The sequence below is a fragment of the Giraffa tippelskirchi genome, chromosome 6, assembly GCF_054371585.1.
Source record: "Giraffa tippelskirchi isolate mGirTip1 chromosome 6, T2T-mGirTip1v1.2.pri, whole genome shotgun sequence".
Lineage (NCBI taxonomy): Eukaryota > Metazoa > Chordata > Mammalia > Artiodactyla > Giraffidae > Giraffa > Giraffa tippelskirchi.
In genome coordinates this window covers 79,612,926-79,640,115 of record NC_137280.1, presented here as the reverse complement: position 1 = coordinate 79,640,115, position 27,190 = coordinate 79,612,926, and the positions used below count along the sequence as shown (strand labels likewise).

At 44.7% G+C, this 27,190-nt stretch overlaps 1 protein-coding gene across 1 annotated transcript; it reads right to left on the bottom strand.

Annotated features, from left to right (window-relative positions):
* Positions 1 to 27,190, bottom strand: GFPT2 (glutamine--fructose-6-phosphate transaminase 2). Its single transcript, XM_081497580.1, has 18 exons — positions 27,082 to 27,190; positions 26,005 to 26,103; positions 25,376 to 25,501; positions 23,052 to 23,110; positions 22,268 to 22,402; positions 20,496 to 20,557; positions 18,861 to 18,940; positions 18,307 to 18,424; positions 13,591 to 13,754; positions 12,123 to 12,218; positions 11,945 to 12,042; positions 11,553 to 11,673; positions 8,754 to 8,911; positions 8,496 to 8,610; positions 5,361 to 5,488; positions 3,287 to 3,454; positions 2,074 to 2,235; positions 1 to 851 (listed from the first exon to the last, which is right to left on the bottom strand). Exons 1-18 carry the CDS (start codon positions 27,173 to 27,175, stop codon positions 807 to 809), a joined length of 2,028 nt encoding a protein of 675 aa, XP_081353706.1. The 5' UTR covers positions 27,176 to 27,190; the 3' UTR covers positions 1 to 806.

Here is a 27,190-nt window from a genome sequence, read left to right as displayed (position 1 = left end):
CACAATTTTACTGTTATTTATTGTCTTAAAATTGCATAGTACTTTGTGCATGCTTTTAAATAGAGGGCAAGGTAGCCCACTTGAAACTATTCTCTTGCATGGGATTTTTCAGGCTGTTTTTACTATGGGCAGGAGCAGCGACCAAAATGCTGCCTGGGCTGAAAAAGAACCATGATGAGATGAAAGAGCAGTTGGAGAGTTGGAGAGATTTAGATGAGAAGACACTGTTGAAAGGAGCTGAGATTTGATAGGACCTAAGAGGCTTAGGAAGATGGTGGGAGGGGGCTTCCCCGAGGTCAGAGGACAGGACTCAGTAGCAGCCAGGAGAGGATGGGAAGGGAGAAAGGAGCCCAGAGGGGCAATGCCTGGCATTCACATCTGAGATGAACATTCCCCGCCAGGAGACTGGGCGCACCGGGTACCCTGAGGGTACCGCTGGCCACAGAAAGCCACACACTAGAAAAATAACTTAAAAGCTGTACAACTGTCACTATAAATACTCTGTCTTTAACTAGTGTTGGTTAAAAAAGGTTCACAGTTACTCTGAAGAGAGCTGTATCTCTATTGCACGGTATTGGAAGAGTCTGCTCAGATCCCCATGTGTAAACAATGATTCCCTTCTCCTCTGGCAACTTCAGGACACAGAGAAAATACTATCTGCTGTAAGCAAAGCACTTGGGTACAAGGCACATCAAAGCTGTCAAGCTCTATCGGGATCTACTGAGAACACGCCGGACGCCAGCTTTTCTTCCCACTCGGTCTCATCAGGACAGGTCTTGAAGGTGGTAATGATCTCCTCTCGGTTCTCATTCCACGGTTACAGACTTGGCCAGATTTCTGGGGAAGTCAACCTAAAACGACAGAAAGTAGCTGCTCAGGACCCACAGGTCTCAGCAACACACTGTGTTGTAAAGCCAGCTCTCAAAGAACTTTACAATAAAATGAATATTCCTGGGCACCTCCAACCATGAGCTCCTTGAGACCTGCATCTTGGAAGGGATTTCTTATTCTAGAAACAATTATGTTTATGCAGTAAACGTTAATGGTGCACCTGATATGTTTCATGCAGTGTTAACACTATTAAAAGGATATGATTCATGCTATTAAAAACAGCTAGCTCAATTTGTACTGTTAAAAATTCACTTTTCTTGGACGTAGACACACTAAAATATTGGTTAAGGGTGGGGCTTGGGAAGGAAATGTGACTGAGGATGGTTGATAAAGTGGGCTTCAACTTTATCTACAGGGTCTTATTTTGTTTACAATAACATTAAAGAAGAGAAGAAACAAATATAACAAAATGTTAGCGATTGTCAATGATAGATGATGTATGTACCGTCGGATGTTTGTTATATTGTTTTTGGTGTTGATATGTATTTTTTAAAGTTCCTCAAAATAAAATTGTAATAAAACTTCTATCTGCACACACACTTTCTGGTGAGATCATAAATTGGTTCTTTCCTGGAACAGAAATTGAAATAGGAATCCCAAAATGTTGAATGATTTGCTAGATTGAGGATAAACCTTCTAATATAGGAGGAAGATGTATATATGCACAAAGATAACTCACTGCAATTGTTATTTATGCAGATATTCCAAAAGATTAGAAACAGTTTAAACAACAGACTGGTTAAGTCATTGTTAAAATCTATGTTATAAGACTGTGGTGGAATATTGTGCAACGATCAAGTGCTGCTTACAAGTTCAAGATCTGAGAACTTGTAATGTGTTGCATATACTTGTAACGTATTAAAAAGAAAGTTGTGAAATTTCATCCTTGATATTATCTCAAAAAATCTTAAAAAATTTACAGGCACAAGGAAAAGACCAAACTAAAATATTAAATTTGCTAATCAAATTGCCTCTGGGTGAGGAGCTTATGGTTTAATATGGTCTTCACACATCTTGCAGTTCCCGTTGTGTTTTCAGGGGGTATAAGTTACTTTAAAAAATTACTTTAAATGAAAATATTTCCCTTATGAATATTTACATCCAATAAGTATTTAAGAACCAAATGGAACTCTGGGATTACGTCTCTCCCTGTTGCTGGATGAGGTGCAATTTTAGACGTACGTCATATCCTCGGAGTACAGCCAGGTGGAAGGAGAGGAGCTGGAGTGGAATCACACTCAGGATGCCCTGCAGGCAGTCCACGGTGTGGGGCAGCTCGATTGTTTTATATGCAAACTTGGAACTTTCAGTGTCATCCTTGGAGCACAGTATGATCGGGCGACCCTAAGACAGAGAAATGTGATCACAAGATGCAGGTCATCTCTGAAAGAAGCAATCCGTCACGCACAGCAGAGTTTCTAAGATCAACATATTGCAATAATAACAGTGATCTTTTGTCTTTGCTGGAGTCAGGTGGGTCAGGTGATGTATCTGGTATCTGATCTGTGTAAAGGTCAAAGAGTTTGGAGGCTTTTGTCAAAAAGGTTCCTGTGCTTCTGGGATTGTGGTGGTGGGGCACCCTCCTGATGCATTAATCAGCACCCATTTATTGAGTGGCTTCAGTGTGCCTTGCAAAGAGCAGGAGTTCTTACCCCTTACTCTAGGGGCTCATAGTCAAGTGATAGAAAAACAAAAATGTCAATAAGCAAACCAATAAATAGCAGTGAATTTCAGATAAATGTCACCAAGGCAGTAAAACCCCGTAACATGATTGGGAGACAGTGGGAAGGTTCAAGAAGTTCTCTGAAAAGGAGGCATTTGTATTGAGACCTGAATGATGAGAGGCCGACTCCTTGAAGAAAGGTGGGAAGACTGTTCAGGGCAGAGGAAGCAGCCTGTGTTTTCCAAGTTCTAGTGGATTACTAAAACGGGTGGGGGGTGGTTTCAGTAATGGAAACTCCTGAATTTGGATCCAGTTGGTCAGAAATATGGGTGAGCTGGGAAGCTGAAAGACTGCAGTTGGTGGCTGAAGTGAGGGTGGTCTTGTGGAGGACAGAGCCCTTCACCTGTGAAATCTAACTCTGGGTGGCCAATATTAGAACTGCCCCCAGGGATCTCCAACAGACCTCCTTTGGTCTCCATGTCTCGGATCCAGGATCCCTCCGGGTCATCTGGATCACTGGGCCGCACCTAGGAGCTTCTGTGGGCATGGCTGCAGGCCGGCCAGTCCCTTTCTGAATGTGCACCATGCATGAGGGACCCCAGAAGTGTGTGCTCACACCTGCTCACCAGCAGGAACGAACACTCACTGCTGGTGCTGGCCAACAGTGGGTGAGGTGGGCATGAGAGGAAGAGAGCAGGAGAGAAGTGACCCAGCCTGGCAGAGGGCCCTCACCTGGCGGGCTGTGACCTGCTGCAGGGCATTCTGGCATTTGGCAAAGCAAGGATCCTTCATGATGACCATGATGACGGGCATCTGCTTGTCAATCAGCGCCAGGGGGCCGTGCTTCAACTCTCCAGCCAGGATGCCTTCTGAGTGCATGTAGGTTATCTCTTTAATTTTCTGGGGAAACGTAAGGCAGAATCAGTGTCATGCTGCTAATAGGAGGAGGTCATCCAGTGGGGAGAAAGGGAAAGGGTGATTCCAGGAAGCAGGGAGCTGAGGCCCACAAGGGAGATGGACACACCTGGAGTGGTCAGTGGTACTGAGGGCAGCCAGTGAGGCCAGGCCCAGGGAAGAGGGTTACCTGTTGTCTAGTGCACACACAAAGCCCAGCACACAGCTTGTGTCCTCAGTCGAGCTCTGGGGCACAGCCACCCTGCCCCCATCGTGACAGGCAAGTCAGTATCAATCTAGCTTTTCCCCTTCCTGTTTGAGCCAGCCCCATGGTTTCCCTAACAGTCAGAGTTTGTAATGATGGCATTGTGTCCTACACCTTCATTTAATTATCTGATTAATTGATCCCTCAATTCTAGATCATTAAGAACTTCTAAAGTGTTGCTCCAACTTAACTATCAAGCAAATGACACACACTGGGGTGTTAATGGAGTTTTCCCTCTATGTTTAGAGAGATCCATTTTTTTTTCCAGTTACCATTAAACCCATGTCATTGAACTGGTGAGAGTGTTGAAGAAAACATTTCTCAACTCCCCTAGAACTATTTGGGTCAAGGAAACATTGTCAGAAGTGTGGCTCCACCCTGGATGCTGCAGACAGCGGAAGGATTGTACCCAAGTGACCACAGAGGGGCCATGAACTTGAGCCAGCAGCAGTGTAAAAGCTTCTTTTTTTCCTCCAGGACTAACTTGGAGACATAGTTGAATATGCATCTTTCACCAGCACACTCAGGAGCTGCAACTGAGCACCCCACACTAGACAGCAGAGGCATAGCTGTGGGGTACCAAAAAGGTGCCACACCCCACCACTGAGTCTATTGCTCCTGAGAAACTGTATACCTGGCCCCTCACAGGGGCCAGAATCTCCCCTGGAAGGATGTGGGAGCTGAAGCTTCCTGCAACCAGGCAACTCATGGCTTGCACCTCACCCCAACTCCCTACCTCCTATAATACTCTGTTTCCCACCAGTGGCATCTTCTTCCAAATGAGGCGGGGGTGGGGTATAGGCACTTGCTCCCACAGGGAGAGGAGGAGAGTCTAGCTGAGTTATAGATGCTGCCGCCCCTCTGACACTGTCTCCCATTTACCTTGCTTGATCATCTGATCCATAAACAGCAAGTGGATAGTGAGTAAGGCAAGCTCTAGGCTCGGATCTCTGTATATCTCTTTCCGCCCTCTTAGTAGCCCTGTGGTCCTGATATCTTGCCCCTACTCCATCAGCTTTCTCTCAAGCCACATCTTTATTGCTGCAGTGGGCAAAACAGCCAGTCATTGATATAAAAAATGCAGGGCTTTCTATGCTTATCTCCTGCAGGATCTCACCTCACCTTAGAAGACTGAGGAGTGACAGGGGAAACTTTGTAGAGACTTTACCCTGCAGTTCTGGTCTGCCCAAATCCTCCCACGCAGACTTCTTGTGGTAATAGAAAAAAGCAAAGTGTTGTTTTTTTTTTATTTTAACTGAGTTTGAATTTTAGGTTGATCACTTCTACTATGTAATCTTGAGCAAGGTGAATTTTTTGGAGGCTCAATTTCCTCCCGGGTAAAACATGAACAATAACTGCCAGTTTCTCAGAAGATGCTTGTGAGGTATGAATGGGCTATCCCAGATAGAACCTGGTGCAGGCTAACACCTCAGGGCTCTCAGAAGGGTGCCCTGCCCCTCTCTCTTCAGGAGACTAGGAGCCCGCATCTCCATGTCACCAGGGCTAGAACACTGGGTCAGAGAGCAATGCCCTCCCCTCCCCTAGCCCAACGCCCTGCCCTCCTTCCTGTGGGTTTCTTGAGGTGTCTCCAGCACCTGCCCTCACTCAGGGGCCGGTGGAGGTGGGGGTTGGGCAGAGGGTGCTCACCAGGGCTCCTTCCAGGCACGTGGCATAGTTGTAGCCTCGCCCCATGACCAGAAGCGACCTCTGCGTGTAGAGCTCCAGCGCCAGGTCATGGATCTTCTCATCCAGGGACAGCACTTCCTTGATCAGCTCTAAGTCAAGCACACAGCAGAGGGGGAGAGCCAGTCACAAAGAAAAGTCATGGTGTATAAGACAAGGTTCCCGAACTCACATCACTTACACACTTGTCTCCCTTGCATTAGTTTAAAAGAATTTTAAATGCAGATTATGCGAAACAGCTTGTGTTATCTATCAGCTAGGATTTTATTGTGACGGTGATTCGTATTTGTGTTCATATTTTCCTGAGCACATAAGGTAAGCAGGGAAGTGTTATTTCTAGCTCCATTTTACAGGCAAGGCAACAGAGGATCAGTGAGGCTAAATCTCCAGCTGGCCAGCCAGAGCTGACACTCCAGATTAATACCCCTCATCTGGCCATGTGCTATGTATGGAAAAAAAGTGTGAGATGGACCAGCACTTTTCAAACTTTTTGGTCTCAGGATTCCTTTATAATATTAAAATTTATTGTGACTTTCTAAGAGCCTTTATTTTTGTGACTTTTATCTATCAGTATTTACCAGATTAGAAACTGAGAAAATTAGTTATTCACTCATTTAAAAATAACAATAAACCCATGAAATTTAAAAAAAAAGCAGTGAGAAGAGTGGCACTGTTTTACATTTTTGTAAATCCTCAATGCCTGACTTTTTCATAGAAGACAGATTCTCTTATCTGTTTCCTCATTCAATCCATTGCAATATGTTTTTTGGTTGAAGAAAATCTGGCCTCACAGATTTGTAGTTGGAGAAAGAAAGAGTATTTAAATAACTTTTTCAAATAATTGTGAATGTCTTTGATATCACACCAAACTTAAGAAGTGACAATTTCTCAAAAGGGTAGGTGCAAATGTGGTATTTGAGATCATATTAATAAAAATTTCCTACTTTGTCAACTTAAAATATATTAGTCTATTGTGTACTTACTTAAATGGATCTTTTACATGTGCATAATTTTGTAACACTGCTTTGGCCATTTGCAAAATATTGGTTCACTGGGTTATTCAAATCTTCCAAAAATGGACACATTCATTATAAAATATTTTTTTTAAAACTCAGATTTGTTAAAATCACTGTGAGCTTATCAGAGATGTTTTTGAGTATTGGGAGGTCGTCACACTCGAGCTGACAGCTACAAGTTTTCCAGATCCTGTTTTGGTTGAAAGCTCAAAGGTTATCATTGGCAATAGATACATACTATCATCAGCTTTTCTCAAAGTTTTGGGCTAACTTGGTTCATGTTTGAGAAAATGTCTGCCAAGTGCCAAGTCAGCTTGCTACTCAATCAACCACAGGGCGCTTTTCTCTGGAACAACCATCGGACTTCAGGCTACAGCAGAAGCACCATCTGCATACCTCCCATTTGTTACATAGAATATTAAAACGTGTCACAATTTAGTAAGATTAATGCATTTTGCCACATAATCAAAGACATTCCTAAGTGAGGTTGTTGCACTTCGGTCATGAGAACATTGCCCTGCCTCAGCCCTGAAGAGTGCTGAAAGTGCCAGCAGCGGCCTCCAGTGCCACTGTCAATGTCCACACAGTGAGGAAGGCAAAGCATCTTATTTATCACAAATACCATAGTACTACAAAGACAGTGTTCACTGAAAGGGTCTTCTAGACCCCCAGGATCTTTGGGTCACATCTTGATAACTGCCCACTTACCAGAAGAGAGTCCTGTTCTTGCAGAATTATTACCTGGCTTAAAGTTAAAACACTTTTCTTGTTACTAGATTTTTAGCATGTTGTCTTGGTCAGATTCAGACCCTGAGACCTTGCATGGTTACATAGTGGTTTTCCCTCACTGCCTTCTCTTTGCGCTTGGTTCCAGAAGAAAGTCTGGTAAGACTGGGAATGGCCCCGCCAAGAAGAGCCTTGGGGCCGTTCACTCCTTGTATGTTTCCTGAGCAACTCCTGAGTGTCTGCCCTGGCTAGACACCTGGAAACCGGCAGCGAGTCTGACAGACAGGGTTGGTGCTCGCTAAGTTGACACGGTTGGGGAAGACACGCCAATACACAGAAGAGCTGCTGCTGCTGCTGCTGCTGCTAAGTCGCTTCAGTCGTGTCCGACTCTGTGCGACCCCATAGACGGCAGCCACCGGGCTCCGACGTCCCTGGGATTCTCCAGGCAAGAATACTGGAGTGGGTTGCCATTTCCTTCTCCAGTGCATGAAAGGGAAAAGTGAAAGTGAAGTCGCTCAGTCGTGTCCGACTCTTAGCGACCCCATGGACTGTGGCCTACCAGGCTCCTCCATCCATGGGATTTTCCAGGCAAGAGTACTGGAGTGGGGTGCCATTGCCTTCTCCAACACAGAAGAGCAGGTAATTTCAAATCATGGCATGTGCTATAAAGAAAAGAAATGGGCTCCTGTTTTATAGAGAGCGAAGCAGGGGATTGGGCTTCCTTGATGGCTCAGTGGTAAAGAATCTGCCTGCAGTGCAGGAGACCCAGTTTGTTCGATTCCTGAGTTGAGACGATCCCCTGGAGGAGGGCACGGCAACCCACTCCAGTACTGTTGCCTGAAGAATTCCATGCACAGAGGAGCCTGGTAAGATACAATCCAGGGGCTGCACAGAGTTGGACACGACTGAGTGACTCAGGAGTAGCAGCAGGAAGCAGGGATTAGGGCCCCTATTAGGGTTGCCAAGGAGGGTCTCAGGAGGTGATTTTTGAGCTAAGACTTGGGTGACGGGAGCTGTTTGTCATATGAAGAGCTGGAAGAAGAGGGTTTTGGTAGAAGAAAGAGCCAGTACAAATGTCTTTTGGTGAAAAGCGCTTGGCATTGTTGCCCAGGGAGGGGAAGGGAGCTGGAAAGGGTTAGAGGCTCAGGGTCCCAGCGTGCAGGGCTCCACGGCCTGAGGACAAGTGTGGGCTTGAATCTTGGCCAACTGGGGGGCTGCTACAGGAATTTAGCAGTAAGGAGAAGCTTTGAGGAGGAGGGAATGATTAACAGTATCATTTATGGAGAGAGTCAGGCAAAGGAGCAGCCAGGAACAGTCCACAGGATTTGACAATGAGCAGGTGAGCTCTGGAACATACCGGGTAGAGATTTCAGGCCGTGGATGATCTCTCGTCTTCTGTTTTGCAGTGAAATGCGGTCTTCAGACATCATCAAACCAAACATCACCAAGGAGATGAACTGACTGGTGTAAGCCTGCGGAGAGAACCATGGGGCTAGCAGAACCGGGCTTATGTGCATGTGGTGACCACTCAAGACGAGACAGATCCCGGGGCTCCCCGCTAGGACCACCCACCCAGCAGAGGCCCTCCTGTGGGTGCCCATGTGGCTCCTGCTACCTTGGTGCTGGCCACACCGATCTCTGGTCCTGCGTTGATGTGGACGCCGCAGTCGGTCTCTCGGGAGATGGAGCTGCCCACTGTGTTGGTGATGCCCACAGTCAGAGCTCGGCGGTCCTTACAGTAGCGCAGTGCCAGGAGGGTGTCTGCAGTCTCACCTGCCACACAGGTCCTTCTTTTCAGTTCACAGGTATGTGGCTCTGTAGCCTTAACCTCCAGCCCCTGACTCATTTACTTCTGGCTCTTAGGCAGATATTAGTGCCCAGACACAGCTTTTGTGTGCTTAGAAAGGAAAATGTGTGCTTAACAATTTTTTCTAGTTGATTCTTTTCTTTTTTTTTTTAATGTAAGATGTTCTTTATTTAAGGGCTGCTAATGCCAGAGACACAATTAGCACTTAGATCTTGAAAAAAGGAGAATTCTTTAGTCTTAAAAGTAAATAGGAAAATAAAACATTCATGAGGATTTGGATTCAAAGTCTGAAATTAATTTGTCACTTCTCATTTTACCGTTTAGTGTGAAGTGCATGTTCTAGGGATGTTAAAACCTTTCTCATGAAAATTGGTAAACTGTTCAACTGGTTGGGGCCTCTCTATGGGGACTGCAACCGCAGAGGCATATGGGAATCACTTGATCACTTGGGTGTTTAGTAATGCAGTTAATGTGGTTCACTGTGACCATTTCTGTAATTAAAAGATGAAAGCTGATTTACTAAGTGGAACTAATTTGGAAGGAATTTATTAAAAGTTTGTGTGTGATTGAATGTTAAACAGAACATTTAAATTCCATCATTGAGGTTTCCATGAAAAATATGTAAGACAAGTTTTTCTAAAAATGGCTTAAGACTCTCTTGTCCCTGGTCTTCTCTAATTTTTGTTGAATAGTAAGACAGAGTCGTTTACACTTACTCTTCTGTTATTTCACTTCCCGTTTCCTATTTAACCCACTCTAAGTCTGGCCTTGTGCCCTGGTTGATTCTCAGATTCAAGATTTCACTACTATTTATGTGACAAGTAGTTTCTCATCCACTGTCCCACTGAATTCTCATGACAACTCCTCCCCAGTGGGAGGCATCATCTCCATTTCCCCTTTAGGATGAGGTGTTCAGAGGCAGAGGAAGTCAATGCCTCACTTGCTCAAGGCCAATTAGCTGTGGGTGATGGAGTAGGCCTGGCTTGGGCCTGGCTCCCAGTATTTTTGGACTCTAAACTACCTCATTCAGAATGGGCTGAAATTTAATATTTAAAAAGCAATAATGCCCCTAAATGGTGCTTCTCAAACAGATCTTGTTTGAAAGGAAAACATTTCTTGTAGCCTCCAAGTGTGGACTCAAATTATTTTTATTAAAAAGAAACTTAAATCGGTTCATGCATAAACCAGCAAGAAGTCCCTGTTGGTTAAGTCCTAAAGAACTCAAGTGAAATTAGATATGATTCAGAACATAAAATCAAACATTCAATGTCCACACAGCCACCACTCTTGGCTATGCTGTCCTAACTTTGTTCCAGTGCAGGCTGGTGCAACTACGGCCCAGTTCTCCTCTCCTGTTTCCACTCAGACTTGCATCCAGCACAATGGGGTGCCACATGGCCCTTTCTCAGCACCAGTGGGGGCCAGGGCTGGGGGCTGGGGACAGATCTATATTCATCAGTATCCCCGTTTTTGATAGTTTTAAAAATTTTAATGTAAAGAGCTAAACAAAATGAAACTTTAAACTCCTTCTATGAAGTCACTCATGAGGTACCACTGCACTATTTCCACATTAAATGCACCTCCATTCTTTGGTTAGTGGCTTCCAACAATTCATGAAACATTTTTAGACTCAGACAGAATTATAAACCCAAAGATAAGTGGCAACTGAAGTTGGAGGGCAGTGCCTGGGAACGAGGTGATCAGCTAAACAGTGGGTATGTCAGCGTTAGTTTTCCTTAGCTTGTCACTGAAATGGAAATTCTATTAGAAATTCATACTGAAAACAGCATAAAAAGATATTAGGGCGTTCTGTTAATGCTGCAGTTGTGATAATGACACTGGTGTTATATTTTTTCTTTTATCATTTATAGATATGTTCTGAAATATTTATGGATAAAATAACATGTTTGATACTAACTTTTAAATAACCCAGTGAAAGGAAGGAGTTAAAGTGGCTATGATGATACAAAATGGATAAGCTATTTCATAACATAACTGCTTAGCCTAGGCGCTTCCTCATGTGAGTCTCTCTTCTATAAAGGCTTGGAATTCTGCATAGTCAAGTGTTATAAGAATTCTCCTAGAGCTCATGCATATGAGTTCCAAGCACATGGCTGTGGATCACCTCCCTGACCCTCTGTCCTGCCTTGAGCTGGAGTAAATGCTCCAGAATGTTAGAAAGGCATACAGGCAGGGTTTCCTGAGCTGAGAGAGGGTAGCCTGGACTCTCTACATGTGAACGGTGTCTCTCTATGCCTCCTGCTGCTGGATTGTGTGAGCATTGCATGGTGCCCAAACAGTTCTTGAAGGGACTATCAACCAGTAGCATTAAACTTTCCTCTAATTTAAACCCAGCACACATTTATGAGTACCCCAGTGAGGGGGCTCTTAAGTCCTGGACTTGGGATGTCAGCAGAAGGAAAAACTTTGCTGCATGTCCCTCCTCATAAAATGGCTCTGAGGGTTAAATGACTCTGTGCGTCAGAGCCTGTGGCACACAGTCTGTGTGCAGAGAAGGTCACTGGATGAAGGCAGGAGGCAGCTGTGTGGTGCATTACTGAGAGGACAGAGCCCTGAGATGAACTAATGAAAACCTATAACCCTTACCTGACTGGCTTATGAAAAAGCAAACGTCATCCCTGAACACAGGTGTGTTCCTGTCCAGAAAATCACTAGCAAGTTCAACCATCACGGGGAGCTCGGTCAGTTCCTCCAAAACTTGCCGTGTCTAAAGCCAACAAAAATGGGAACTAAAGTCAGTTATGGACCCAACAGGGACAAAGACAGCTGAGCTTCTAAGACAGCGCTGCATACAGGTGGGCAGGTAAATTCAGGCATTCACAGGCCAAACTGCAGGAGAAAGGGCTCCATGCCAGTTCTCATACTGGCTCATGGCAACAAATTTGGAAGGCCAAACACTGGACAGGATCTAAGAGTCATCTTGCCCTTGCCGACACTGCCTCCCAGGCACTATCGAGGGTCCAGCCTGTCGCACTTACGGCCACAGCGGCGTGGTAGCTGGTCCCACAGCCAATCACAATGAGCCGTCGGCATCGTCTGATCTCCTTCAAGTGGTCTTTCAAGCCACCCAGGAGCACTGCAGGACACATGCAGGGCATTAATGCTGACACGACACAGGGACCACACATAGGCCTAGGGCTCGGATGAGGGATTTACCTGTGTTGGTCTCAAAATTCACTCGACCTCTCATGGTATTGAAAACTGATTCTGGCTGTTCAAATATCTCCTTCTGCATAAATGCACTGAAGTTACCTGGTCAAACAAACATTAACAAGATGAGTAAATTTTAATTTTGTTATACTACCACTGCTTAGCTTTTAATCAAGAAGAAAAGTTGTTACGCAGTCACAGAGACACGTATAGAGGCCACTACAGATTATGAAGGGTATCTCCAGGTATTGTCCCATCTGATATTCATGGTGACAAGTCAGGTCAGGGATGATTACTGTCTTCAATGTGCATATCATACCTTGCAGCTTGAGGGAGGGAGGGATGTAAGCAACAAATGCGTGGCTGGCCTTCCTGGGCCATGCTCCTCTTAGCTAGGCCACAAGAAAGGACAATGCTTTACTTCCTACTGCCCCCCTACTTAGGAAAGTACACATGAGGCAAGTCCAAGGACATAGGCCACTTTTTAAAACCAAATACACTCCAAATTTCTCTATTGAACCAAAAAACAAAAAAACCTTTTGAGCCACATATTTCCAGGGCTCTAATCTGAATAAAACCAGATAATATCCCAGACCTCCCAACATGTGATATGCCTGATGCCCGTCACAGGTGTGCAGACAGGGCCGGAGCGCCCTCTGTGACATTGAGGTGCATGGCGTCCAGCACCGCAGCGTCCTGTATGCTGCTCTCGGCAGAGGACTTGTAGAAAGGGTGACATGAAGCAAACAGAACAAGTGAGGAGGGGTGGGGCCGCTGCAGATACAGGTCAGGGAACGGCTCTCTGAGGGAGTGACGTTTCAGGGGAAATGATCAAAAGAAGCCAGTCTTGTGAGAAGCTGAGTGAGTGCTCCCCTCAGGTAAGCAAGCACTCAATTCGTCTGAGTAACGGTGAGGAGGGCAGGATGGGTGGACAGAGGCATAGTGAGAAAGGGTTGCATGAGGTGGTGCCTGGCTGGGTGTGGGTGGTTGTGGGCTGTTGCTGGGAGTGTGGGGTTTATTCAAAGAGCAGTGGGAAGCCATCGGAGGGCTTTACGCAGCAGGATAAGAGGGTATGATTCGCACTCTTAAAAGTTTACCCAGGTGGCCCTGTGGAGAAGAGTGTGCAGGGAAGCCAGTGTGGTTGCAAGAAGACACGCTCCCCCGGCAAGGAGAAAGTAGTCCACAGTCTCCTGTTACTTCAGGCCTGTAGGAATGCATCCTAGAGAGTTCTAAAGGGAGGTAGTTGATGGACTGGAGTCAGATCAAGCAGGAAGACCTGGTGCCTGGACACAGTCAGAAGTTCCCTTTGGAGTAGCTAGGCCAGGCACCCCACATTCCCTGAGCTGTATAAACCACAGACCACCTGCAGCCCCACCCCAGTGCTTAGAGCAGGCAGGAAGGCTGTGGTGCCCACCCTGGACAGGGAGGAGAGTCTCCCCCACAGAGTGCACAGGGACTCTCAAAAGACACTTGCCTTTCATGATTTGCTGCAATTCCATCTGCAAGGTCTGGATGGCTCGAGATGGGTCATCATTAGCCAAACGCTTGACCCGGTGAATAGAGAGTTTCCCATCAGCCACTGCGGCAATGTCATCATCCTCAAGGAAGATGACCCGGTTGGTGTGCTCTATGATAGCACTGGAGCAAGGAAAATACGGGTGTCAGAGACAGGGCCCACCCTGACAGTTACAGGATGGCAGGTACTCACTGCGTCTCAACTGTGGGTCCGTGTCAAGAGCACTGAATAGCACTTTACGATATGCCATATTTACACTAATTCATACCTCCTGCCCCTTCCATCCCCCAGAATTATTTTGAAGCCAGCCCCAGACATCAAATCATCTGTAAACCTTTTGGCTTATAGCTCTAAAAGATAAGAATTATTTTTTTAACTCTACTCTAATACCATTATCACGTTCAAGAGTAATAGTCATTTCTTCATATCATCAAATATCCAGTATGTTCAAATTCCCCCAATAATCTCATAGATGTCCTTTTATAATTGTTTTCTTCAAATCAGGATCCAAACAATGTCAACTTTGGAGAATGTTCAAGAACTAACACATTATTCTGAATCATAAAGGGAAAGTATGAAACATTTATCTTGCCTTTCCAAATGATCTTTCAGAATAACCACATTTTAAGAAGGCAAGTTTCACTTTATAGGAGGGAAATACAGCTAATAAAGAAGGAATGACAGAATTATAATAATCAACCTATGAACTTATAATTGTTAGTAGCCCTAATCAAGGTCTATCAGTGGCTACTGACACGAAGAGATGAAAATCTGAGAGCAGCTTTATAATGGATGAATAAGGCCGGTGATATCGATTTTAACAGTACTACAAAAACACAATGAAACATAGTGCCTCCTGATGGAAGTACACACTACCTATTAAATAGTCTTGCCAAAAAAAAAACAAAAAATCAAACCTGATGATCAAGCTTCTAGATACCTGTAAAATTCTGTTTGCAGGAAATACAGAGGAACATGGAGGAGGCACACAACAAAATCCATTTAGTGGGAAACTCATTTGGACAAATGACTCTTCTTATACACACATACACACGCATGCAAGCAAAGGGGGGGACTTAAAGGTAACTATAAGATCTATCCATTAATGAAATGTGCAGTCATTGTGTTTGTTTTTATATTAACTTTCTCTCTGTGGAAAGTAATAACGATTTTCCCCTTGAGATGGTAAATGAAAAAGAAAGGTAATCAATAGTACAGGTGCTACACAGATATCGTAAAAGCCATGAAGGTGGGCTTTCCTGGTGGTTCAGACAGTAAAGAATTCACCTGCAAATGCAGGAGATCTCTGGGTCAGGAAGCTCCCCTGGAGAAGGGAATGGCTACCCACTCCAGTATTCCTGCCTGGAGAATTCCATGGACAGAGTAGCCTGGCAGGCTATAGTCCATGGGGTTGCAAAGAGTTAGACATGACTGAGTGACTAACACTTAACACTATAAAGGTGGTACCTGAAGGACCACGAGAGAAAAAAATGCTCCTTACACCAAGCGCTACACCAATATGTACCCTGTGCATAAAAATGAGCATTTAAAACTGCTGATGCAAAGTTAAAAAGAGAAAACAATCAAGTTTATGGCTCTAAGAGAGGCATCTCCAGATCCTAGTGAAGAAAGATAAAGTAGGATGGAAAGCCCTTGCACTAGAAAAAATATCTTAAACAATATATGTTCTTTGAGTAAAAACAGAAAACACAGTCAACAAGAGGAAGAAGTAAAAATGGCCTGATTCAATCTCCAATAAAGAAATGCTGCTTACACTGTACTTTCCTTCAGACAGGGCTTAATATGTTTGTTTGTATTTACATGTGCTTGTAATCTGCATGTTCAAATATAATCATTGTTTTAATTTACAGAATGGATGGGGAGTCATCAAGATTACAGGTCCAGGAGTTAGACCTGAGGTGGAGATCTCATCGCTGTCTCTTATCAGCCTGTGGCCTCGGACAGCACAGACATGACCCCTCTAAGCCCGTCTTGGGCTCCTCAGCTTCAAACTGGAAGGTGGCCACTGTGCCTTCTCCAGAGGTCTGTTGTGATGACTGCATGGGAGAGTCTTGGTAAAGCCCTCCATACAGCGTCCAGCTCTAAGTGCACAGTACATGCTGGTCACTGTTGTCATGAGAGCGCCACAGCATGCCTTCATATACGAGAGGGTCACCTCCATCACTCGTATTTTCCAATATGTGCTTTTTCATCTATACACAGTACATTGTAGAATCACTTGTTTAAGTTCCCATAACTTACACAAACAAAAGACTGTCAAAGATTTAATGATAGCATTGAATTTACAGATTAATTTAAGAAGAGTCAATTTCTTTAAAATAATTTAAAATTATTAAATTAACTGTAAACCAATTAATGTCTTCATAATAATATTAAGCCTTCCTACCAAGCAATGTGGTAATCTCTCCCTTTATTCAAATCTCTTCTTGTTTCTCATGGTAAGCTTTTGCAGTCTTTTCCAAACAGGTTCTGAATTATTTTTATTTAAATTTATTTTAGGGCTGCCCTAGTAGCTCGGCTGGTAAAGAATCCACCTGCAATGCAGGAGACCCCGGTTTAATTCATGGGTCAGGAAGAACCACTGGAGAAGGAATAGGCTACCCACTCCAGTTTTCTTGGGCTTCCATGGTGGTTCAGATGGTAAAGAATCCATCTGCCATGTGGGAGACCTGGGTTCGATCCACAGGTTGGGAAGATCCCCTGGAGAAGGAAAGGCTACCCACACCAGTATTCTGGCCTGGAGAATTCCATGGACTGTGTCATCCATGGAGTTGCAAAGAGCTGGACACGACTTTCCTACCAAGGAATGTGGAATCTCTCCCTGTATTCAAATCTCTTCTTGTTTCTTACGGTAAACTTTTGCAGTCTTCTCCAAACAGGTTCTGAATTATTTTTATTTAAATTTATTTTAAGGGATTAAAACTTTTTTTTTTTCATCCATGGTAAATAGATTACTTTTTTCATTCAACAAAGGTTTGCTGAGAGCCAACCGTACCAGTCACTTATGGAGACATGAGTAGGGGACAGGGTGGGTGTGGTCCCCTACTACCCATCTAGTTGAGCTGACAGCAAAGTGGCTACTACTGGGATGTCAAATTTCCACATCTTTATACTCTGAAGAGCGATGAGTGTTACTTCTGACAGCCTTTCAGGTGGATTTTATATAATCATATAAAAGTATATAATCATATTGCCTATAAATAATTTCTTAATCTTTCACGTACTTATGGCTTTTTTTGAGAAACATCTACCATACTTACTGAATATAAGGTAATATTGGTCTTAAGATTGTGATTATTTTATGTACTTCTAAAAAATTAAAACTATAGCAAATTATAATTGCAAGGTGCTACTCATAGACGCTAAAATCTATAAAATAACTATATATCTTAGAACCATTGAAATATTAGTTTCTCATTGAAATGGTGCACTAAGAAACACAGTTTCGGAACTGCTGCCCTTTCCTAATCAGCATTAAGTACAATGCTGGCTGTGGGCTGAAATAGGTCTTGCAGCCTGGGCTGCAGGTTCCTGATACTTCATGTTTCCCAGGAGACCTCACCTGGTATCCTCCTTGCTTCACATCGAGGCCCTACCAGAAGGTGGTGGGAAAAAAAAGGCATAATAAAGATTTGGATAAAGGAGGTAGTAGTGGTGGCTTTTATGATGGTTTTTCTAGGGCTCAGCTGGTAAAGAATCTGCCTGCAATGCAGGAGACCCAGTTCGACCCCTGGATTGGGAAGATCCTCTGGAGAAGGGATAAGCTACCCACTCCAGTATTCTTGGGCTTCCTTGGTAGCTCAGCTGGTAAAGAATCTGCCTGCAATGCAGCAGACCCAGTTCGATCCCTGGGTTGGGAAGATCCCCTGGAGGAGGGCATGGCAACCTACTCTAGTGTTCTTGCCTGGAGCATCCTCATGGACAGAGGAGCCTGGCGGGCTACAGTCCATGGACTTGCAAAGAGTTGGACATGACTGAGAGACTAAGCGCACATGATGGTTTTCTCTTTCAACTAGCAGGAAAGTGCTTCTGTCTTTTCTGAGTGTATTTGTGTGTGTCCGTTTTTTGGATACACTAAAATGGGCATGAAGCATACTTTCTCAAGTTTCAGAATTACTGTTTGGCGTACTGATGAGAACGTGGACTTTGGGATCCATTGGGCCAGAACCCTCAATCTTGGCTCTGTCTTTTATGAATGGTCAGACTCTGGTAAAGGCAGGCAAGGTTCAGGAAGGACCGAAGGTCTGGAGACACTTTCCCCATCTAAAGGGAGCAGCCTTTGAATGGCCCCAGTAAGGACTGGAGGGAGCTGTCTGGTGTGCTCAAATCTGCTGGTTTTCCAGGAAAGTTAAACGTTTAGATTTTTATGGAAAATTTCCCAATTTTACAATGTTGGCAACTAATTCAATTATTCCGTACAGCCGCAAACATTGTTAGATCAGTGGACTTCACCTTTGGCCACCACGGCTGCTGATGCCAGCCATGCAAAAAGTGTTCACTGGGTGAGGATTCCCTCGGGAGGGCCGTCACCTCCTCCCCTTGCTGAGCCTTGAGAAAACAGCTCAAATGGGGGATACGTAAGAAAGGAGGGTGTTTAGCCAGTCTTTCTTGATTACATCATCCTTGGAAAGAAAGGAAACAAGGTCTAGCTACCTTGCATCAGACGCAAAAAAGAATTCCACTGCTTTATCACCCACAGCGTGAAGGCAGGTCGAGCTGTCCAGCCTCTTCATCCTTGTTTTACAGATATTCTTCACATTCTCAATGTTGCCTAGAAAATGAAGGGAAGGATCACAAATCCTGTTCAAACTATTTCCTCTGAACAACAGGAAGAAGCCAGTTTCCCCTTTGAATACGTGTGGCAGAAATATGCAATTTTTAGCTTTGTCTGTATCAGCCAAATTGTATAAAAGATCTCCAAATAGGAAGAGCTCTGAATTGACTGCTAACAAAACAAACCAAATCAACACTCAAATCAGGACATGGGTGCCTGTATGTAACAGAACCACATGCTGCTCCCTTGGCTTGGGTATGTATTTGAAAATATACACAATAAAAAGCTTTTGAAAACATGGAGCCAAGTCTCAGTTGCATGAAAACCTTTTGGACCTGGTCCCAGCCGAGTGAAGGAACGCATCCTACCTCTGAGGGGAGCTGATGCCCCCGGAACAGCATTATGCTGTTCAAGTCCTTCTCAAGAAACTTACGTGTCCTATATAAGACGGGGATCTGTTCTGTGGAGAGTTTGTATTTGCTCCTTACTCCAATGAGTAGGGGACTGCCTCTCCTGGAAGGATAAGAGGGGATTGAGTTATCTGTTGCCTTGATACCCTGGGCTGGATGTCCTCTGAGCACTGAGATGGGACCCACATCGAGCCCCCTTCCCAGGGCAAAGTAATCCCAAGACATCCCAAAGATTGTCCCAGAACTTATAGAACCACTAATTATAGATAATTTAGAAAAATAAAGCTTTATTGCTTCTTCACACTACCTTCTTCTGCATTCAAAATACTAACGTCATGATAATAGGCTTTAAAAGGAGTTTCAAAATTTGATAGGGACCAACTAGCATTTTATAATTCTATAATTTGAAAGACTTAAATTCCAAATGGCAATTTAGTTCCTGTTCCAGAAAAAATAAAATTATGTACATTCACATTATTTCCTGCCTTGATATTATGATAGTCTGGGCCACAGGTACATTCTCTATGGCTCCCCAGTGCCTTCAGAATGAAGCCTGCAACCACAGGGCACTCTAGATCCTACAGAGCTGAGCCTCTGCCCACCTCCCAACTCCCTACCAGCTCTTGAGTTTCATGAGGTAGTGTCCATACAACCTTGTTCGCTGCTGTCACCCATGCCTGGCACATAGAAGGTGTCAATAAGTACCCACTGAGACTAGAGGAGCCTCAAGTCCCACCAGTGCCCCTCCCTGTCACTACCCTGGCCTGCCTGCAGATTCCTCACTCGAGGCTCCATGCTTGTGCTCACGCCGGTTCTCGGCCTGCCTTACCCAGGCCGACACCTGCCTCCCCTGGGGCCCCTGTGCACCGCCTCCCAGCCCCCACCACAGAGATTCTCAGCCCAGCTCTGTCCTCCTGCACAACCGTCTGGTCCTTAAGGGTCCGGTGTCCCTGGGTCCTCAGGGCTCAGCACACAGTAAGCGCTCAACAAATATTAGCTGGAGTGATGGATAGATGAATGGGTAGATGGTCAGATTGATTGTGGACAGATGGACAGATGGATGGATGGAAGGGATGGACAAATGAACGGGTAGCTAGACAAATGGTGGATGGAGAGATGGATGGATAGGTGGGTGGTTACACGATGGCACTCATACACCCACTTGTGTGAACCCCCACAGTACTGGGGGCCACACAGTACAGGGCTCTAACAAAAGGACATGTGGGCTGACTCAAGCCCTCTAAGCTGATCCTTGGGTCACACCTGGCATGAAGGCGATGAAGTTTGAGCTCTTGGCTTTCAAGGCCTCTTCTTTACTGGACTCAAATCAACATTCATTTTTGTTCCTAATTTCATGTTCATAATTTTACATGCTTTTTCTAAAGGGAATCTCTGAAACTGACCTGAAACATGGATCTGCCCTTGCTATACAATTTTATTTTTAGTTTGAATCTGTTGTCAATTCCTAAAAAAATCTACAGATTTCAAATAAATATCCAATTTTCTAGTTTCTCTTTCAAAGAAATCAGAAACTCCAGCTACAGTTGTCCCTTAGTACCTTCCACTTTGCCAGAGGCCCTGCTCCTACCTTGTGCCTCAAGCTAAGTGATTTTATTTTATTTATTTGTAACTGGAAATGTCAGTGCATTCTGCCTTACCTTGTGGCCACAGCTTCTCCAGGGTAGTGGATGCTCTTGAAAACCAAGGCAAATGCGCCTTCCTGAAAAGACAAGAAAGGAGAGTGAAGAACAACTGACACTGGCTAAGCTAGGCTGCTGCAGTCAGTCCACTACTCTAGACAGCTCTCCCTGGGGGCCTCTTCACTGCAGGCAGTCCTGGGGTCACTCACTCAGGGCGCTGAATACAGGACCGCACATGCACAGTGATGTCAGGAGGGGAACAAGAAACAGACCACAATCAAGTACCGAAGACCGGAACTTGTGGATTTCATTGTGAGCAATACAAATCACCCTGTCCAGGCCCATAGGGACCAGTTTCCAGCTCTGTGATGACCTGGGTGGATTGCTGCAGTTAGAACCTCAGGAAATGAGAACTGCAGCCAGGAGTGCTGCCCTGGGCCTCAGTGACTGTACCTACTCAGGGAGCAATTGTGAGGATTAAAGGGGCTAAACTATTACTTATGTTTAGCTCAACACAGGTTAGGGCCTGGGTTCAAATTCTGACTCCACCCTTAACTGGGCAATCGTTTCAGCCTTCTTTGTGCCTCATGGTGCATGGCTATCTTGTACAATTTCTGTGAGCTAAAGCATTTTAAGTGCCTGGAACAGTGCCTGACATATGGAAGCATGAGTTGTTATAATTATTATTTCTATGGCAATAACGACTCTGTGTCTTACCTTGTTGGTTTGTGCAAACCAGAATTAGAATATAGTTCTCCTAACTCAAGACTCCAAATACTCCCCCTATTTAAAACCCTGAATCAAAACTCTCTCCTACATTCTGACCATCCATACTAACCAGGACCCTACTTGACTTTATGTACAGCCAGCTATCAATCTGGATTTCTAACACTTAGAAACCTGGGCAGACCCAAGGTCTCACAGTATGGCCAGTGTGCCAGAGATATCCCAGGGCCAGTAACTCCAGGCCTCTAAGGGTCTTTCAAACTGCCCCAAATGAAGGGGGCTTAGACAGAATCTGAGGAGCCTGATATTCACCCTGCTGGTTTTATCAACCATGAAGTAGGACTGAACAGAAAAGTTCCTCCCAGTCTCTGCCAAAAAGAGGTCTGTGTTGCTATAGGTACACTGCTGGTGTTTAAAAGGGCCACCACTGGGATGCATTCCCAAAATTTAAAATTGCAAATGGAAAAGAGGAAATACTATGCTGCAAAACTAAATTGGTTCACTGTGCATTAGTTATGGGACAGGCTTTTATTTATAAATATGTTCTCTAAATTAAGGTCTCCCAAGACAGGAGTCATAGGGCAAAGGGTTTAACAGTAGACTTACTTAAAAAAAAAAAAAAAGACTGAAAAGACCAAAGGGTCACATATTTTAAACTGCAGTGTTTGTACCCAAAGAAGCCTCTGACCCCAGATGTTCCACACTCTTGGCCCTGAATACTGTCTCCAAACTGCCCCCATCTTGGGGGAGCTATGGACGGCACTGATGCTCAGAGGTGCTAGAGGTGGACTCTAGCAATTCTGGAGCCCTCTACTCCTCCCTTCACCATCCCACGGAGGGCCTACTCTACCTCTTCCTCCAAGAAGGGGTCTCTCCTGGGCAGTCCTCCCACCGAAACCTCAGAACTCCTCCCATATTTACAAGGATGCAACCTTTTAAGGCCAGACACTGTAGATAAGCCATCTTTAATTCTCAGGTACTTGGTGCGGGTTTGCCTAATAAATGCTTATGAAAACTGAAAAGGAATGAAGGGAGGATTTAGACCAGTGAGAACTGTAACTTACCAGCTGCTGAATGACTCTCTCAACCAGTGTTGAAAATGTAATGTCCTCAGTCTCTCTGTTGTCGAACACATATTTAATCAACTTGGCAATCGTTTCCGTATCTGTTTCTGACTCAAACTCATAGCCTTTGCTTTCCTGGAATATTTGGTTGGACAAACTGTCAGATAATGGTCATTGTGCAATGTTGGCCTGGCCAGCTCCCTCTCCTCCCTTATGACTTGTCCTTGGAGTGACTTAAGGCGAGAACAAGGAAAACAGGGAAGGGATGAGAAATGTTTGCCTGAATCCCACAGCCTAACACGGCTGAGTCACTGTAGTCTTCCCTGAGATCATCCCACCTCAGAAGCTTGTCCTTGCAATTAATCTGGATATTGCAAAAAATGTAGCAATCAAAATGATCAAATACATTGAGTCAAATCCACCACCTCCCAACCAATACCACAACCTCTTCATACTTGAAACACTTGCGTCTGTCTTCCCACCCTGCATTCCATTTGGTGTATGAGTCGGGATGTTATTCAGTGAATACACTTTGTTCTTTAGATTCTGCTGTGAATCTGAAACAACCTCTGAGGTAAATGAGAATGCCCTTCTCTCTCCTCCAGTAAGATCTGGGAAGGAGGCTGAGCTAGAGATAAGGTCTGCATCCAATGTGGTGACGTGGCCAAGAGTGGATGGCAATTAGCTCCTGCCTTTTTTTCCGGCAGGAAATAAGCTGGTTGGAAAGTTTCTGGGAAAGACCAATATCACTTGACTTAGATGTTACCCAGTGGAAGTATCTTACCAGAAATTTCCTCAGGTCTTTGTAATTTGTGATGATCCCATTATGGATGACAACGAATTCTGGAAGAAAAGTTTAGTCAAGAGAGAAATGCTATGAACACATGAAGTTCAAGTCAGATGTGAAGAAAGACAATTTGACAGCTTGAAACTCTACGAACTTTGCTTATACAGACACTTGTGTTAAGCAAACTTTATTTATAGAGATGAGAACTGACATCTGCCACGACTTCAATTTAAACCTGAGGAAATAACACATTTCTCCTTTGATAAAAAGCATCCATCAGCCTGGCCATGCAATGAGTTCTGATCTGTGGGCTACAATATCATGAAATAGACTGGTATTTATGTCAAGTGAGATGATTAACCCTTCATTATCTATTTACTGTCTTCATATCCATTCCCTTCTCCATGTTTTTTCATATCTGTTGTGACATTGTTTCCTCACATTGTTTTCTTAACCCTGTCACATTTTCTCTCATCAGAGCCTATTGTCCTAATTTCGCATCAATAATATGTTTTCAAGAATCTGTGTTTTCTTTGCAAAAAAACTTCTTTGTGTAATTTTTGTATGCAATGCAGCTGTTGGGTATAAGTCTTCCTTGAAAGTATGCTCTTCAGCTATCACTGATGACTTAGAGAAATCTTACGAATCTTATTTCCCAGTTGTTTTATTTTCAATTACTCATCCTGAGTCAGGGCAGGCATTTCCAAGTTTGGGTGTGGGGGGATCTCCTTGGAGCCTCCCTGCTTTGGGGACACAGACTCACTGTCCGCAGTGAAGTGGGGGTCCACCCTGTCATATGAGTGGGCAGGAGGCTGAGGCTGATGTGGCTGCTCTGCTGAGGGGCATGCACCGGGCTTTCCTGTTCTCTGGAAGAGGCTTCACCCTTCCAAACTGGGCAGGGTGAACTGCCTCCAGGCACCACAGTGTGAACAGGGGCAAAAGCACCAGGGAGGTGCTATCTCCTGTGGCCTGACTTCCACAACAATTAACAGCAAGTGAGGCCTGTCAGGTGTTTAGTTAATGGTATTGAGTGGCCAGAAAGTTCGTCTGGGGTTTCCCCTAAGATGTTACAGAACAAATTTTTCGACTAACACAATAAATACCCCTGGTGGCTCAGATGGTAAAGAATCTGCCTGCAGTGCGGAGACCAGGGCTTGATCCCTGGGTCAGGAAGATTCTTGGACAAGGAAATGGCAAGCCACTTCAGTATTCTTGCCTGGAGAACCCCATGGACAGAGGAGCCTGGCCGGCTACAGTCCATGGGGTCACACAGAGTCGGATACTACTGAAGTGACTAACATGTTCAACATGTTCAATAAATACCCCACTACTCTTATGTATCTGATCCCTACTCTAATACGATGCTTGGCAAGAACTTGCATTATGCTGCATTCGGGAATCAGCCTGGGGTTGGGGGGCCCTGGGTGATTCCAGAAATCATTCTCTCTACCGGACACTCTTCCCATCATGACGGGTTGTGGGGGCTTCTGACCTGACCAGGCCCAAACTAGAGTGGAGACCCACTAGAAGACCCAGATGATGTCTTAGACCTTTGTTGCCCTTGAAGCCCTGGAAGGACCCAGGGATTATTCCCTTTCTCCTTCTCATATGCCCATGTGTCCTACTCCCAGAGGCCCTGACATCCCTGGGGGCTGACCACACAGTCTCTGAGAGTTTCCAGTGGTAGCTCCAAACCTACAAGTCCTGCCCGCATGAGAGGCAACTGGGGGCATCATTTAAGAGAACTACCACACAAAGAACTATCCTGGGGGATCAGGCAAGTTATGTGGACCCAGTTCAGCTGGGGGCTGACATGGTGAGGGGGGAGTTGGAAGATCAGGATTGGAGCAGGCACCTCGGGTGTTAAACAAGATCAGCACTTCTACCTGCCCTGGCTCAGACCACTCTCTTCAGAGGCAGGGGTGAGTACAGCTGGACGAGAAATGAACTCAAATCTCTCCTCAAGCACTTTGCCCTCTGGAACATCCTGGTCCCTAATTGAGAAATAATGCCCAGGTCTTCAACCCTTTGCACCACCGAGTTCCACTGAGGCTGGGTCCTCAGAGCCAGCAGAATTTGTGGGAAGGGCCGCTGTTTTCCTGTGGATGCCTGTGGGGTTAGCGGTACCCTACAGGCATCTGCAGATAGGAGGCCAGGCTGAATTTGCCTCCTGTCCAGGGCCCAGTGCCACCAGTTTGGATACTCAGGGAAGACAGGGCTGCTGAGAAGCCAGTTGGTGTTGAGTGTGGATCATTTCTGACACACATGTCACAGGGCCAGTCACAATCACTAGGACAGGGGAGCAAGGCTGTACCACATACCGTTGCCTTTGTCTGAGCGCTGTGGGTGGCTGTTGACAGCATTGGGGACCCCGTGAGTGGCCCAACGTGTGTGGGCAATGCCAAAGTGGGTCTCAAACTCCACTTTTAAGTCCATGCCGTCTTGTTCTAGATGAAGGAAAAATGTTTGCCACACTTTAAAAATAAGCATTGACATGATGCTGTTACCTAAGGTGGCTTCATTAAATGGAGACACATCAGCCACACCAAAAGTACATTCCATCATAAACCACAAAGGCCCTATTCTGGGGGTTTCTGCCAGACCCTTGCGTTAATTAGTACTTATCAGTAACTTAACTCACTTACTTGAAATAAACTTATTTAAAAAGAAAATTATAGGTCCCTACCATAAATGGGAAAGCAGTATCATTTGCTAGAAAAATTAAAATACACAAGTACTAAATATCGAAAAAAATTCTCAGAGCACCATCAGCTGAAATAAACCATCCCATGTTCTGGGCAACAGTTTTGCAACATGGATTTAACCCTCTTTCCATTTTTCCATGCTTGAATAGGTTAATATTTTTAGTCTCCAATGCTGTTGGAATGAAAGATTTTTAAAGTGACCTAGGCTATATTTATTACTCTCACTTGCCAAGTTTTCCACTTACTGTAAAGTTCTTCATCAAGAGCCTTGACATTTCCTCTTTTCTTGACTAGCTGGATATGCCTTTCTTTGACTTCATTATTATTTCCATCAATTGCCACACCTGTAAAGTAAACATGATTTTTGTATTGGAATTTGTTTTGTCTCTCACACTTCATTATAGGGAGCAACTCAGGGTGAGGGCTATAGCTGTGAATTTATTAGTTCTCATTCTTTAGGCTTGCAGCCCAGAAGAGAACCAGACAGCATTAGAATATCAACTTGGAAAGAAGAGGCTATGACTGGGGCAGTACTTGCCAGAAGGCAGGGAACACATGCCTAGAGCCCCTGCTGTGGCTGCCTAACCCAGGATAACTCCTGGAAGCCTGTCTGCAGGAGATGTGCCACCCTGTCTGCCACCAAAGGCAGGGGGCTCATTTAAGAATGTTTCTGTGCTTTGCATTCTGCTACTTTAGCAACAGTGTTTCCATTGCACTAGTGTTCCCGCAATCTTTCGTCTTACTTGCTTTCTATTAAGAATTTATGGTGGTGGCGGTGGTTTAGTCGCTAAGTTGTGTCCGACTCTTGTGACCCCATGCGACTGTGGCCTGACAGGCTCCTCTGTCCATGGGATTCTCCAGGCAAGAATGCTGGAGTGGGTTGCCTTTTCCTTCTGCAATTAAGAATTTATAGGGATATATAATTATCTGGCTCTTCTTTTTCTCCTAAGACTGCTTAATTAAAAACGGGAACAGACTAAATAGCCACCTCTGTGAGATAGCCATCCAGAAGAGTACTGTGCAGTCACTTAGATTATGTTAGGAAGCATTGAGGATAATGGAAAATGACAAGGCAAGTGAAAGAAGAATACAAAATTACGGAACTGCATACTTGTAATTAGGTAAAAACAATAAATAACTGCATGACACCTCTACTGTCTTCAGACCCCAGATGACCAGAAGAGGTATTGATATTGATGGGGGGCGCTTTTGCTGGATTTGTTTTTTACCCTTGTTTTTCCTTTCTATTTTTCTACAGAAATTTTCAAATTTCTTTAATGAACAAGCATTATGTTTAGGTGGTGGTCTCCTGCAGAGCTTACCTGCTGAGTCATAGCCTCTGTACTCAAGCCGCTGCAGGCCCTTGATGAGGGTTTCAAAAATCTCCTTCCTTGTCCGGGGGACTCTGTAATTCATGTAGGCAAAGATTCC